We start from the raw sequence: 16,732 nt of genomic DNA, 5'->3' as shown, positions 1-16,732 counted from the left end.
GCTTTTTCCTGTTCCTCCTTTTAACCTGTAGATGAAAACTCAAGGGTGGACGGACGGAATGAAACCCGAGGACCCCCATATTTTAAGTGAAAAGAATGAAAGTCAAAATTATGTTGTTTTTTTTTGCTTCACATCATAATATAAACAAAGTCCACCATACAACATGAAAGGCAATAACAGGAATAGTCTTAGCAACTTCTTTGGAGACGGCCACATCTAGTCCAAATAAAGAAGTAATGTCGTACATTTTCGACATCATCTATACGATAAGAGAGCCGTGTGTGTGTGTGTATGTGGTGTGGTGTGGTGTGGTGTGGTGTGGTGTGGTGTGGTGTGGTGTGGTGTGGTGTGGTGTGGTGTGGTGTGGTGTGGTGTGGTGTGGTGTGGTGTGGTGTGGTGTGGTGTGGTGTGGTGTGGTGTGGTGTGGTGTGGTGTGGTGTGGTGTGGTGTGGTGTGGTGTGGTGTGGTGTGGTGTGGTGTGGTGTGGTGTGGTGTGGTGTGGTGTGGTGTGGTGTGGTGTGGTGTGGTGTGGTGTGGTGTGGTGTGGTGTGGTGTGGTCATTTCTGAGAAAAATGGCCAAACGGATCTTCATCAAACTTTCAAGCAATCAGTGAGTGCCAGGGAGTGTTTTAGGCAAAACAAAACTGAACATTTTCAAAAAACATAAAAATAAAAATAACTGATTTAAAATAAAATTGAAAAAAAAAAATCTTACTATGTCTGTCTGTCTGCCTGTGTCCCCAGGTACTGCAAAAATGGCTGAACCGATCGCAACCATTTTCTTGGGAGTGTAATCCTGGGACCTCTTGGAGTAAAACAGGCATAAATATAACAGCATGACCTCCTTGACGGCTCCCATAGGGAGCGGTGCTTCTCGTAATAAAAATGTAAAAAATGAAATAAAACAAAACACCACTATATCGAGACCAAGCCTTTGTAGAGGGTAATATTAAATTATCCCTGACCCCCATTCCTTAATGAGTTTGGAGAAGTGTTTTCGGCCCACATAACAAAAATAGAAGAAAAAAAAAATCTGATTTCTTCAAAATGCCAACAGGATTAGAACAGCACCGGACAATGCCAGGTACTCCTGCCAGTATATATATATATATATATATATATATATATATATATATATATATATATATATATATATATATATATATATATATATATATATATATATATCTATATCTTCTACTTCTTTCAGCTGCTCCCTTTAGGGGTCGCCACAGCAGATCATCCACATGATCCGCATAGCGATTTGGCACATGTTTTACGCCAGATGCCCTTCCTGACGCAACCCTGGTCGCCTCTTACGACACAGGGATATGGTACACCTATTTTAACCGGGGTATACACCGGCCCAGTACACTGGTACTCATTTCGCCGACCTCGGAAGGATGACAGGCTGAGTCAACCCCCTGGTGTATTAATTCAGTGGCCCAACGGGCCACTGAATATATATGTATATATATAAAATATATATATTATACACACACACACACACACACACACACACACACACACACACACACACACACACACACACACACACACACACACACACACGAGGTGTGTTCAAAAAGTATCCAACCTTAATTTTTCGTGCGTAAACAAATGAAGCGAGGGAGGCGTGGTTTGGTGCACGTATGTAGGCGATCCTAATTCGTATGCGTGAATATTTTCCCGCCTGCAGAAGCTGTCAGTCGCCGACAGACTGCTGATGAGTGAGGAAGTGCAAGTGAGCGCCGTCGGATTTTCGTTTTTGACAAAATGACGGAAAAACTTGAACGACGCTACTGCATCAAATTTTGTGTAAAGCTTGGCGATTTCCAAGTGGAAACGATCCGCAAGATTCAACAGGCCTTCAGGAATGAAGCAATGGGCACCACACAGATAAAAGAGTGGTACAACCGATTCAAAGATGGTCGCACATCAGTGGAAAGTGAAGAACGTTCTGGTAGGCCCTCAACATCCCAAAATGAGATCGTCATTGACCAAGTGAGGACCCTGCTGATGCAGGATCGTCGAATCACGATCATAGAACTTGCAGACGAGGCGGGCGTCAGCATTGGATCCGTTCATTCCATTGTGACTGAGGATTTGGGCTTAAGGAGAATCTCAGCGAAGTTCGTGCCAAAGCTGCTAACGATCGAGCAGAAGCAACTCCGTTTGGAGATCGCACAGGACATGCTGGAGACTGTGAACAGCGATCCCAACTTCAACACAGCGATCACTGGCGATGAGACCACAGTGATCTGTCATATTGTCAAAAACGAAAATCCGACGGCGCTCACTTCCACTTCCTCACTCATTGGCAGTCTGTCGGCGAGAAAATATTCATGCATACGAATTAGGATCGCCTACATACGTGCACCAAACCACACCTCCTGAGCTTCATTTGTTTACCCACGAAAAATTAAGGTTGGATACTTTTTGAACACACCTCGTGTGTGTGTATATATATATATATATATATATATATATGTATATATATATATATATATATATATATATATATATATATATATATATATAACACACACACACACACACACACACACACACACACACACACACACACACACACACACACACACACACACACACACACACACACACACACACACACACACACACACACACACACACACACACACACACACACACACACACACATACACACACACACCAATGACTGATTCAACAAATTGTCTCAAAAGCCATAGATCCATGAGCAATTAAAGTGTCAAGTCAAATATCAAATACATTTCTCCACTTGATTTTACATTTACACAAATAAAACATTTTCTTTACTTTATGATAAAGTATCCTTCCTTGTGAGCTGGTCATCCTCTTTGAATACATGATGGATTACCAAAATACTTATGGTAATTTTATTACCCTCACCAGAAGAGAAGGTGTTGCATTTGGGTCAATTTGTTAATTGCCGGAATCCTATGTTGGTCGGTTGTGTGTGTCATTCTGTGTCATTCTGTGTGTCTGTCTGTCTGTTTGTTTGAGTGTGTTTACCCTGTAGCAGCCACACCGTTTTAACGATCATGACCAAACCGGGTACAGACGTCGGCCATGGTCCAACTTAAACACGTCGTTTTGGGTGAATCTGTCAAAGGTCAAGGTCACCGAAAAACCGAAATTCTTATTTTCGCAATAACGTCCGCTAAAATGGTCGTATCAACTTCAAACCAAATCCAAAATGTGCATCTTCCAATACTGCATCCAACCATACGTCTCATTGGGGTGTCACACCAACACCCTTCTTAAGTCGGAGGTCGAATGTCAGAGGGGTGGGGTCAAAACTTTCAAATTGCGATAAAAACGCCATTTCAAGTCCGATTGACTTCCAAGTTATGATCATGACCAAACTAAGTGCTACAACTCATTAAACAGTCGCACTATGGACTTATAAGAACGAAATTGATTTCCAGGTTTTTGTTTTTTCAGAGATCATGGAGATATGACAGTTATTCCGGCAATTCCTTGCTCAACGAGCAATTTCATCTGTTTGTTTGTTTGTCTGCACAGAACATGAGCGTTTTTCTCTGCATCCGCTTGTCAGATTGATATAAAAATTTCACCATCAGAGCGACTGACTACTCATGGAGAATGTTTTAATGATAATCATGAAAATCATAGCTCATGTGGTTTGACAGCCTTGTTGGAAAAAAAAAGGAAAAAAAAAAAAACTTTGGACCTCTATATTTGAAACCGCACCAAGGGAAAAAAAAATTGAAAATTGGCACAGAGCAAGTACTCCATCCATGGGGAATGTGTGATTTTTTTAATGATGTCATAGGTGCCTTCGTTATGATGTCATAATTGCATTCATAGAACACTACATCCGATCAGTATGAAAATTATTGATAGTCGTCTAGGGATAAATTAGTCCACAGAAAAAAGAAAAAAAATTGATGTCACAGTCACGTGGTTCAGCAGCCATCTCAATTTTTTTTTAACCTTCAAAATCTTCTCTGAAATGCTGAACAAATCAAGGCCAAATTTTTTTTTTTATTATTATTATCTTGCCAAAACGAAGTTTTTGCAAGATATGTTAGTCAGCTAGTATGTTTTTTTTGTTTGTTTGTTTGTCTGTAATCGAGTATAAAAAATTCTGCAGAGCACAGTTATCATTGGAAATTTTTGTAACTTCGCATATCAGAGGCCGATAGAGGTCCCTTTCAGCACATAAAATTTTGAAGGTCAAGGTCAAAGGTCAAGGTCACTTTGTCGCAAATCAGGGGAGTCGACGAAACCCTTATTTTTTGAGTAATTTTGATCGGATAGTCTTCAAACTTCATGGGAATATAGTTCATGGTCTGGCGCTCAGTTGATTAATTTTTGGTGGCGATTGGCCTAGACCTTCATGGTTAGCGCCTAAGGTTAAACATATTTGACCCCAAGGTCAAATTTTCAAGTTTTAGGAACCATATCGTGTAGTACCTCAAATTGAACACCTTGATGAGTGCTTTCTAGATATGTCAAGCTTGAGACATTATGACGTCATGAGGCAAAAGCATATTTTTTCATGGTTACTCTGTAGAACGATTCTCATCGGAATCTCTCGTAGGCAGATATTCCTCAAGGAGCCGCTCCTGGTGGATAGCAGCTCTGTTCACCTCAGTGTGACCTTAAAGAAGTCACACGTGGTCACCTTTTGGCAAGATACGGGTCACCCTGCGGGTGACATTGTTTTTATTTTTTTTATTTTTTTTATTTTTTTTACACATATGACTGCCTATCCATAAGGAACAAAATGTTCACACATGTCATATACTCAGATGTCACACATGGTTTGGAAACCACATTGTATTTTCCTGAGAACTCATTAAAAAAAAAATCTCCAGAACGGCTGGACAGATCAAGGGGAAACTTCACAGAAATGTTCCCCAAACCTTGGGGATACCAGGGTATTCACAAATACTTGAGGTCACTTAGTCGAGCAGCCACATTGGATTGAGCAAAAAATCTTTTAAAAAAAATTATCTCTCTTAAACCACTTCATCAATTGATGAGAAACTTCACAATTATGATCGAGTAGTGATGGGAATATTTTAAGTTTCAATCCGATCGGACACATGGTCTGGCAGACAGAATTATTTATTTGAATCTGTGTTCTTTTTGTATACTCTGTCAAGGCTCATATGAGAGCTAACACACAGAATGTACAACAAGGGAATCAGGAGACAAGAGGGGTGGGAGAGGGAAGGGGCGGGGAACACAGGGGAAACAAGATGAACACTACAGGGAGTAGCAACTGAAACCCGATTCCTATCCAGGTTCCTCCTGATTTCATCTTTTCTTTTTGTTTGTTTGGGTTCCTTCTGATTACTCCAATGCAGGAATGTACCTATTTGGTCTACCATTTGATTTGAATTGAATATATTTTAATCCCATTCTAAATTCAATTGAATAATAATAAACGTCATGTGTCAGTTAAGTGTCTGAACAAAGCGGGACGTCTTGGTACCTGATCATCACTGCCAGCAGTTATAGTGGCAGTTCTAGTTTTGTCTCTTATTAATTTCGTAATACACCAGTACACAACCACCACACAAAATGCAAAACACAAAACAAGTCCTGGAAAAGGTCTGCAATCTCTGATTGCTCTTTTTCTTGTTACTTTTGTGAAAGCCATATTAGGGTTAAATTATCGTGGTCATTATGCACCGATGTCGTCTTGGCTCTCTACGATTTTCCCGGAATACTTATTACATCTTATTGTACCAACATAGCAATATGAAATATATACATATATATATAGATATAAATACAACACAGACACACACACACACACACACACACACACGTTGAAAATGCGAAAATATATCAAAACTCACAGACTATAAATTCAATGTAAAGCAGTCTACCTTTATGGGAATTTCGAAGTACAGGTGAAACCAGCACACCACTGGAGAACAATATGTGCGCCAGTGCAGCACGAGAGGCCCAGCGTATTGTCAACAGCAGCTCACAGCATCTTAATAATGCATCCCATTTACCATATCCACTTGCACAAAGATCCATCCAGAGGTTCAGGTGCACACAGTGTGCAACGCTTATCATCAAAATTACAAGGACATTCACAACTTCAATTGCAACAGATATATTTATATTTATTGATGATAAAAGCAACTTGTGGAAACTGAACTATTACTCGTATTATGCAGACTGTGGCTGCAGTAGCTCTATCCTTTGAAGAAAGATAGTTTCTCACATTTCAGAGAAATGTCTGCCTATTTTAAGCAGGAAATAAAGTTCATCATTGGTTATTCTAAAAAACACCGATTGTGGCTTCCACCTTTGGCTCATCTTGAATGTGATTCAGTGTTTATAGAATACTAAAGCAGCATTCGGGATACAAAATTAACTTAAATATTGTTGCGGGCCGGGGGTCGGGTGAGATGACCTCTGGGCGGGGAGGGGGGGAAGCTATCTCGGCTCCCACCAGACTCCCTGGAATTGTAGGCCGATGCACACAGATAATTCCATGATGCCAATAACTCAACGTGACCTAGGGTCCTCCCGTCTATGGGTTAACCAGGTTACGTAATTAATCACGTGATTTAATTACCGGGGAACACGCCCTCAGTACGCCTTGTCCGAACCAGATCACCCTACCGGACCGGATGCATCCGAGCAACACTGCCAAGGACGTACTGGCTAAAAGGAACGGATTGTTGGGAATAAATTCCCGCCTAAGCTAGGATTCAGACCATGCTGGACCAATGAAGGAAAAGACAAAAACAAGCAGGGAACATTTCTCATAATGATTTATTAACAAGCAGGTGAGGAAGAGTATGTGGTACGATCAATAGATTTATTGGGGTGTGCAAGCAGAGATAGGGAAGAAAGGTGTGGTGCGACAATAACAAGCAACTTATGAAAGCGGACGCAGAGCAAACACGAAAATAACAACAATCTTCTGCAGGCTGACTTACGCACACACGCGCGCGCACGCACACAAAACTGATGAAGAGGAATTGAAGCAAGACAGGAGAGGAGTTGAGGCTAAGTCTCTCAGTACCTTTGTATATAATTGATATGTGGTACCCGAACACGCCACCAATATGTTTGGGGGGAATGCTCTGTGGTGCGGTACCCCCCCCCCCGACAGCTGGCGCGTCGTCTCTTGCTTCGGGCAGTTCGCGTCGAGACCGTAGGCGTGAAGGAGGGACTTGAGTTGGGAGGGTGGAGTCCAGAGCGAGTGTACGGAGTGGAAGGCAGGAACAGGTGGGTGGGTGGAGTCAGCGTCGTGTGGGTGGAAAAAGGAGTAGTCAAAGTGATGACTTATGGAGTCGAAAGATAGCTTCAGCACGAGGCAAGGCAGGGCAGAGAGAGAATAAACGGCCCCGCTCTGACCTTTATAGCCCCCGTGGCACGGTGCTGGGGGGCACCCCGAAGCGACGCCTCTTCACCCAAACCGGGAGCTCTGATTGGCCCCAGCCCCCCGCGCGGCCCGGCCTCGGTGGCCGGAAGCAGCAACATTCCACTTCCAGCAAGGTGACCCCGAGCCGTAAAAATGTCTCGCTCAGACCCCACGACATGATACGAATCGCCCACACCGAACTCCGCGTCATGAATTGCCTTGCAAGAACCCCCGGGCCGTGCCCTGATGACCGGCCGAGGGTGGCGTCGGTCCCGCATGCCTGCCCGGGCGCCTCCGGCTAGCGCTGATCAATGGCTGCTCCGTGATGCATCACCCGGCCCGAGCGATCCTGACTGCGCAGCACGCCTCTGCCTGGTAGCAACTGCATCGAGGCGGAGGTGCGGGAGGATGTCTGCAATCCGCGGGCGACATTTGTTGCAGTCGTGGTGAGCGAAGACCGATGGGAAGATGTTATGGCGAACCCATGCACAGACAGTAAGATGTGTCCATTCGTGCCCCGCTCTGCATGATAACAAAGTGTCACGAGCGGCGCATGTGTCTGCCTTTGAGAGCACGTTCCGTACAACATCTTCCGTTCCGATCCGCCATTACGCACGTGGCCAGCACTGCTTGATTCTGCTATCATTTGCGTGGGGTGAAACACGGTCGGTACAATTCGTCCAGAAGTGGGTTTAAAGGAACGCGCCGCTTTCGGCTTGCACTCGCATCCCGCCCAATGTGGCGTGGTTGTCGTTTTACTATTTTCAGCCTCGTGGTGTTCCGTGCAGCGTGGGCGTCGTGCTGGGTACGTTTCCCATGTTGTGAAAAACACCATCTGTGCAGCCTTTTTAAGAGATATTAATTCGTATGCCTTTTCAATGCAACCGGCCATCTTTCCCAGATCATCGGAAGCTCGAGTCGACAATCTCAAGCTGCCGAGCATACTGTCAGACCACAGTCTATGTCGGGGATGCGTTCCTGAAATGTGCGACCAATATCGAAACGACGTAAATCAAAGCAATTTTTCTCATAAAAAATTAATGGAATAAGTGGGGATGCATTCCTAATGGTGCCACTTCACATATTATATTTTGCTTTTTATTAATGATATACCCTTTTTTGGTTCACGACAATTATATTCAAATACACATACATGGAGATAAAAAATATAATAATAATAATAATAATAATAATAATAATAAATTACCAGTCATATATAAATAAAAATAAACCTCTTCTGGAAGCCAGTGAACTTGGTGGTACCTCTTCTTCAATGAACATTAGCATTTTTCGCTCGCCTGTTCGAAGAACAGAGAGCTATCGCGATACTCCCGGCGTGAGCGTCAGCGTGAGCGTGAAAATGTTAAAGTTTTTGATGCAAGTTATTTCTTTTCTACCACACTATTTTTACTGATTACAACATACAAATACATATATTGCTTTAAAAATATTTGGATCAGACTTCACTGCAATGCTTATTATTATTATTAGACTTAAATTAAAAAAATATTATTAGACTAGTCTTTTAAAACTTATTAAAAAATTATAAAATAAACTTATTAAAAAATTTAAAAAATTAAAAAAAAATACTAGTAAACTTATTAAAAAATTATTATTAGACTAGTCTTTTAAAAACGATAAATGTATAAACAGGCGAGCATTGGGTGGCTTTGACACCAACTCTCTGGTTATAGATAGTACGCACTATAATCTGAGGCAAACTTAATAACCCGGCATCATAAACTGCACATTCACCAGCATCTGTTCGACAAATAACCATCTGATTTCATTTCTCAGGTAACACCTTTACAATGCCTCTTCGCCAATCTGCAGTAATAATAATAATTAAATTTTTTAAAACCATGCCGTCCGCATCATAAGACACATAGGGCTGCTGAGGCAGTTTCATTGGCAAGGAGTGCAGTCCCCAACGGGTCACCACTTTGACGCAGGTTACCCCGAATGGTTATTACCCCAGTACACTGGTACTCATTTCGCCAACCTCAGAAGGATGACCTCACCTGGTGTTGAATCAACGGCCAACAGGGGCTCGAACGCAGGACCCTCGGATTTTAAGCCAACACCAGGCTAGCCAATCTGCAGTACAGTGCAGTACATTTATCTATGTGGGAAGCAAAGCACAGTAGCTTTCGTTGATTTTGCGATCTCCTGATTTGATACTTTAGCGATGTATTCCTGGCATCTTTATCAGTCTTGTAAGTTCTGAAAATGCTTGAGAATAAAAGGTATGGATTTTAAAACAACAGTGCGAGTTGAAGGGAAGCAAATCGGGTAATGGTATTAATAACTTGACAAAATATTTGCGAAACAACGTGAAAAGGGGAGCGGTAAATCTGGGTGTTAGTATTGCTCGGAAAAAGAGAAATATGTGCAGAATATCTTGTAGTCAGGATGTAGATGGAGGTGGGGTGTCACCTGAAAGGGGATTTTATGTGAGTAGTATATTTCTGTCGCCGATACCCTCTCGACGCAGGACCTGCCTGCTGATCATGTCACCTCCGGGGCAAAGTTTAATGTTTGTATGATTCTGTTTTATGTCTTTTTATGACCTTTTGAAAGAGGACAAATGCTTGACCCAGCATACATTTTGGAGGCACATAAATGTTTGGAAGGAAAACCCACCCCTTAATTTGAATTTGATGTAGATTTGAAGTGCCACTTTTCAACTCATAATATTGTTACGGATCCGGGGGTGGGGGAAAAAATCGAACGAGTGTGTCAATCACTGTCCATGACCAGTTTGGGTTTTCGCACCCTACTCTCGACAGCAAAATATTACAGATTCGGCGCCACCCTAACCACCGCCGTCTCCGGGGTTACAACGCTGGCGGGTTCGGCACAATTCTCGGGTTACGCGTCTCAAATCACGATACCAAAATACACCTGTACCTTGCCAGCTGGGGAAAATAGACCCCGGTTACAGACTGGTTTTGTCAGAGACCGAGCGGAGTCTACCAGTCTGTAACCATTTTGGTTTTTATATCCAAATCGAGCGGATCATTCCTTAGAGCGGCACAAATTAATTCAAAGCGGAAACTTCATAACGAATCAGCCAGATTTATTGGGGACATCGGGGAACACGACACAAGCAAAGCATTCACGACAATGTTATAATTAATCTATAACCCGTTCTTAACTAGGGAGCTACGGATTACGGGTTTCGAAGGGAACTCTAACGAGATAAACCTTAGACGACATGCAAACAAGACATGGACAGCATGCAGACAAGACACAGAGTACTTGGTGATGTTTCGTGGACGAGAGGAAAGTGTCAAAGGCACGAATGTGGCTCGTGACAAGCCGATGTCCACGGATTCGAGCGCTCAAGCTCAAACACGCCGTGTGGCAAGATGGCTCTCGTCGTCCTTTTGTCGCACCGCCCACGCACGTGGCCTCCGCGCGTTCTGACCCCGCGTAAGGTCGACGGCACAAGACCGTCAGATCGATGGTGGGTTTCAGCTGGTTTCGCACAAAGTCCAGCATACAAGTCCAGGCCTGGCCTGTTCACCAGACCAGGCCAAATCGAGGTGTTGGTCTCCGGCAGGCGGATCAGCAGGCTGATCAACAAACGTGTCGAGGACCTTCTAATGAAAGTCGATCGCCGACTCGACGTGCAGGCAGTCTCTAGTTGTTTCTCCTGCCTCCTTCACGAAGCAGATCGCAGACAGACACAACCGTCTCCTACACAGCAGATCAGGACTCCCCCCAGTCATTTCTCAGCTCCACCTTTTCTTTCTCGGCCGATGGTAGACTCGACCCTCAGGTTCAATTTCTCTCCCAGCAGATTCACCCCTGCCTTTCCTTTGCTCACTCGCCTCGAAGCCCACTCGCTCCTCCCTTCAGTTTCACTTCCTTCTCTAGGCCACTCCCCCTCTCAGCGCTGGACGGGGACTATTGTCCGGAGAGAGGACGGAAGAAGAAGAACCTCGCGGTCCACCACCAATGTACCAACGATGAACAGCCTCTTACACCTCCCGACACACATGTAGCGTCCATTTACCGAACAACCTGGCTAAACATGCATTTAATGGGGGATCTGGGCTAATCCTATATTTAATAACACACTAAGGGCCATTTCCGCAACAATATCAACATATTGGGTTGTTTGTCAACATATTAAGCTTTTATGTCAAGGCCAATGTATCTACGGAAAAATGCATATCATTTTTTCACTTTACATATTTGAAATAGAGCTATATTGAACGTTTTTGTACATGACAAAGCATCTAGAATATCAACATTTAAGCATCAATACGTCTTAAAACAAACAAACAAAAAAAACCCGGTGTTCCACGAGATGCTGAAATGCACTTCATTTTCAACTGTACAATTCGACATTTGCAACATTTCTGTGCACACGCGTTGATTGTTCCATTCAAAAGTATTCATTATCATCGGGCAGTTCCATTATATCATCCTGACATTCACTCCAGGTCGGACAGTGTCCAGGTCAGAATCCGAGTCCTCATCTTCACAACTGGGAATAGACGTAATATCGTCGAATGGGTTTTTTGTCCACTGGATCGATGGGTCATTTGTTCAACCATACAAAGATGAGTTTGGAGCATCGATAAAGGATATCTGCTGCCATGATGTGTTCACACTCTCCAATCACTTTCTACCATACATCCTGTGGATGTAGTCTTCGAACACATCCATTACTGTCAACTTTCCAATTTGATCCAAGTTTTTGGAGAAGGGGAATGGGACAGCAACCCCTACCCTCACCTCCATCCACCACCACCCCTCTCCTCCCCCACTTCTTTGTTTGGAATATAAAATATTTTAAAAGTGTAAACTCACAGAGGATTATGAAGCAGTTTTCATTGCAATTGATTGGCTTCATAACATGAAAAGTTTGAGTGAGCGATCAATTGCTTTGTGAGTGGATTATTAAATTCTCTGCTTTTTGGAAACATCATTTACAGGAATGCTGTATGGCCCGGACATAATTATGTTCGACCGCACTTGCTTGGCCGATGAAGCTATGTTTGGCTGCAATCGCTCCATATTGTATACCGCTCAACTTGAGAGCTAGTTGACACACTTGAAGGGTTTTCGAGTTACACATCACATGTACTAAAATACGTAATTTGGTGTCTGTCTGTGGTCAATGCATTTGAGCATTAGTTATCCAATCTCAACCAAACCTGCCAGGGGGACCAAGGATCCGTTATAGCGGAAGACAAAAGGTTGGAGCGACTTGGTTCCCCACCCCCAACTTACAGACGTTCCAAAGGTGGGCCGATGGGAATTCTCTACATATACTGTATTTTCTGATTTATAAAGCCCACTTTTTATCGGCAAAAAAGGTAAACGTTAGGGGTGCGGTTAATATACGGGTATAGAAAAAAAACTATCAGTCTTAAAAGCGATCAATGCTGAATTTCCATTATATTCAAAATGAACACTTCCTTTTTTTAGCAGTTGGAGCTGCTGTTAAGCTCAATTCCGCAGTTTACATTTTTAAAATCGGTTCAGGTTAAAAATTTGTACAGCGTTTTATTAACCGTGTGGAAATTAAATAAAGCCATCCTCGGAAACATACGGAGATTCCTGGAGTTTAGGTAAGTGGCATATATAGAGCTTCACAGCTCTGAAAACGCCATTAAACATAAAAGAACACCACCAGGTCTCATAAAAAGAAGAGTAATTCAGAATAGCTAGAGTCTAATAATGGAGCACCCACCTCAAATATGCTTGTGCGCAATGTGACGATCAACACTACTGGTCATGAGAAGGACCGATTCACCGTCATGATCGCCTGCACCGCAGATGGTGGCAAGCTTCCTGCGTATGTCGTGTTGAAGAGGAAGACAATGCCCAAAGACAAGTTTCCAGCTGGCGTCATTGCTCGTGCATAGCAGAAGGGGTGGATAGACTAGGGACTGGTCCAGGGCTGTGTGTGCACAGTCTGGAGTAGTAGGCCGGATGGCGGTCTCTCCCGCTGACTGAGCATGCTAGTCCTGGATGCATAAAGTTGTCACAAGACCGACAACACCAAAGCGCTGCTCCATTGGACAAACACCAATCTAGTCATCATCCCGGGAGGAATGACCGCTCCCGCAGCCCCTTGATGTGTCCATCAACAAGCCATTCAAGGACGGGCTACGTCGCTGCTGGTCCGACTCGATAATGAGTGGGGAGAAGACCTACACCAAGAGCAGAAGGATGAGAAAGGTCGACCACCGATCTGTGGCTGGATCGTCAAGGTATGGGAGGAGATACCGTTGGACATCATCAAGAGAGCATTTCGCAAATGCTGCATCTCCAACATGGATGGCACAGACATCATTTTGGAGGAGGAGGCTGCAAATGATGGTGACAGCGATGGGGACTTGTTCTACTCTGATTCTGTCAAGGAGTTACGTGCCGTCTTCAATGAGGAAAACAGATGAGGATTTCCTCAAGTTTAGCTGAAAAGCTTCATCAAACCCAAATGGCCCTTTTCAGGGCCACAAATCTACAAGAAATATGTACGATACCGGTATGAATCCCTTTTCTTCCTTTTTCTAGGGGGAAAAAAAAAACAAACAAAAAAAAAAACATACCTCATCACTTTGTTCCATACAAAGTTAATGTACAAACCAATTTAGATGTAGATCAGAAAATAAAATGATCAATATATTCATCTCTTTTGAGGGTGAAAAAACGGGTGCGGTTAATACACGGCCGCAGTTTACACCCCGGAAAATACGGTATGTGCCCCCATGTTGAGCTCACAGAGGTGGTGGGAAAGGGTATTACCAGTGATGTATCAGAACCCTCAAATGTATCACAAGTAAGAGGCCTTCACCATATTTTCACAGTGACTTAGCCTATGTTGCTTTTGACTTGAGTGGGTGGAAAAAAATGCATAGGCATTCCCAGGTTTTATTGCCTTCTGCCTTGGAAAGCACCATAGATCGTAGCTTGAGCATCGTTCCACATTGCTATGGTGTCTTTTTTCCAAGGCCGCTTCTAGTAACAAAAGTAATAACGATGACGATAACAGCATAACAACAATATGAACATCATGACAAAATAATAAAAAATAACTACAACTGCCACTTTATAACTGCTGGCAGTGATGACCGGGTACCAAACGTCCCCCTTTGATCGGACACCTGACCCATGATGTCCTCTTGATTCAACTGAATTCAGAATGGGATTTCAAAAAAAACAAAAAACATTTTTTATTCAAATCAAACGCCAACTTTTTGCTCGTGTATTTGTTTGACACTGACAAGCTGACTGCTGTGTGTACACCGGGAGGCCTGGTAAGTTGAATGTCGTGGATTACAGCAGAGTAGTCCGTGCAGCATACATAGCAGAGAGTTAAAGTTGTCGATATCAAATTGGTCACTATTGGGAGATTACATCAAATTAATTAGATGGCAACAAATAGTCATCTTCTCAAAGTCGATCCAAAATAATTCTACCAGAAAAGGTAGCATAAAGGCTTGGTCACAACGAACCCACGACACGACAGAAAATTTGGGCAAATCGTGGGTCATCGGGAGTCGTCGCAAGACAGTCCCATGAAATTTTGAGCATCGTGGCATCGACTTGCAGTCGTGAGGCAAAATTGGACATGCACCTTTTTTGCTTGACTATTTTTTGTGGTATCTATGTCTTGCGACTGTCGTGTGATAAATATCTTGCCGTGGGTACCAGAAGAAAAAATTTTAGTCAAACAATCTTACGACTGTCGCACGACTGTTGTGCGACAGTCTTGCGACAGTCGCACGCGCATCCCATGAGTGAACCACGACCTGATCACGTGAAAAACAGCCCCCGACAATGCACGACAGCTCACAGTGGTCCCGCGACTGTCGCACGACTGACTTGCGACACACCCACGACATATATCTTTTTTTCTGTCGCGTCCCCATCGCCAAACCATCTTTAATGCGTCTTAGCCCTTGTGACCACTCAAAATAGATTTCGGGCATGTTGCAAGATCTGGCCACGACAAATATTTTATGGGTCTACCACGACAAAATTTTGTACGATCCGTTGTGCCCGGGGACTAAGCAGCGATAAAGTGTGTCAGAATCCTAAATTTTTCAGAGCCAGGCAAAGGACCCCAGACCACACGTCGTATCGGCCTCACATGTCCCCACCACTTTTCAAAAGCGATTGATGCTCTTTACTACAACTACTTTTTCAAAGGCTCCAATTATATACACCTTCTCTTGGGGTCAACCAGGGAAAGTTTTTGGCCCAAAAACCTTCACCAACCGGTGAGCCAGGTCCGACATTGAACTTCAAGCGGCAATAATTTGGAATTTGTTTAGACTGCCAGCAATAACTCACATTCTCTTCACAAATCCACCAACTAATGCTCGCAGGTGGGACACTGAGCTTGACATCTATCCGAGGGACAGCACCTTTTGTGATGCAACACCTTGTTGAAGCACCAATTTGACAGTTTATAGAGGGCCAAGAATCAAACCCAGACGAGACAACTCAAAGGTAAGCGAGATACCCTCTGCATCATCTTTTCAGACTGTGCAGGAGTTTGGAATCTTAAAATTCTCCTGAATAGCCACAATGCAAACCTGAAATGGCATCAAAAAATTCATCTTCACTGTGCACGCTGCCACCCGGGGAAGTCCGCCCGCTGTCCGTGACGCTTGTTTGCGGCCCGCCGTCGCACACAGCGCCGGCGTTTGTGTATCCAATTGTGAATTCCTCTCCCTGTCAGAAACAATTACATACAACTTAAGTAAGCAAAAACATCTATCAACTGTGAATAATTAAAACGAGACTAAAAAAAATATTAAAGGTTGTAGATAACATTTGCATCCATCAGTCTTAACAAAACATAAAACCACTACGAAAATAAACCATCACAAGATTTCTGATTTACAACAGTCCACTTTGCCCAGAATCACTAAAATGGATATAAACAGCCGAGCAGCCTGGAAAGAATAGATAATCCCCAAGCTATTCTGCTAGGGAGAGAATTGAATAACGTAATTAAAGTTTAAGGAAGAGAGGACATGACGATACATGTTTACAATTGCAGACACTCAACTATAGTTCAAGATAAAGACTACGTGTAAAGGACTACGAAGTCTTATGAAAGGGAAATGTTTGTAGCATGCAGGAATATCAACCAAAGAAAGCCACAAAATTAGCAGCAAAATTACGAGAGCAAATGCCAAACCAAAAAACAAATTCAGGTCAGGTATGGGAGCATGTGCCAGAACAGCGCGTCGCTGCGTCCACTTTCCGCCGGTACTCCAGGGGCCTCCGTCTGGCCATCCCCCAGGCAGATGCCAGGCCCATCCCCATCTCCTTGAGATGATGGTCAACCTGCTGCAACCATGAGGC

At 43.4% G+C, this 16,732-nt stretch overlaps 1 protein-coding gene across 13 annotated transcripts in view; it reads right to left on the bottom strand.

The window, feature by feature from the left end:
- LOC147034052 (oxysterol-binding protein-related protein 2-like) overlaps positions 1 to 16,732 on the bottom strand; it is a 127,365-nt gene that overhangs the window by 56,694 nt on the left and 53,939 nt on the right. For 8 of the 13 annotated variants that reach the window (XM_085875790.1, XM_085875781.1, XM_085875829.1 and 5 more), the window contains one exon: positions 15,955 to 16,093. Coding sequence is in view for 7 of the 13 variants with exons in the window: in XM_085875774.1 (XP_085731900.1) it covers positions 15,955 to 16,093 (139 nt within the window). In the remaining 6 variants the exon portion in view is untranslated. Of the gene's footprint in view, positions 1 to 715; positions 806 to 15,954; positions 16,094 to 16,732 lie in introns of all 13 variants that reach the window. The other 5 variants (XM_085875745.1, XM_085875737.1, XM_085875720.1 and 2 more) reach the window with 1 other exon arrangement.

Source organism: Eptatretus burgeri, chromosome 1, assembly GCF_056783735.1.
Source record: "Eptatretus burgeri isolate ZD-2024b chromosome 1, Ebu_testis_v1, whole genome shotgun sequence".
Taxonomy (NCBI): Eukaryota; Metazoa; Chordata; class Myxini; order Myxiniformes; family Myxinidae; genus Eptatretus; species Eptatretus burgeri.
The sequence above is the reverse complement of the archived record's forward strand: the minus strand, read 5'-3'. Positions and strand labels throughout refer to the sequence as shown.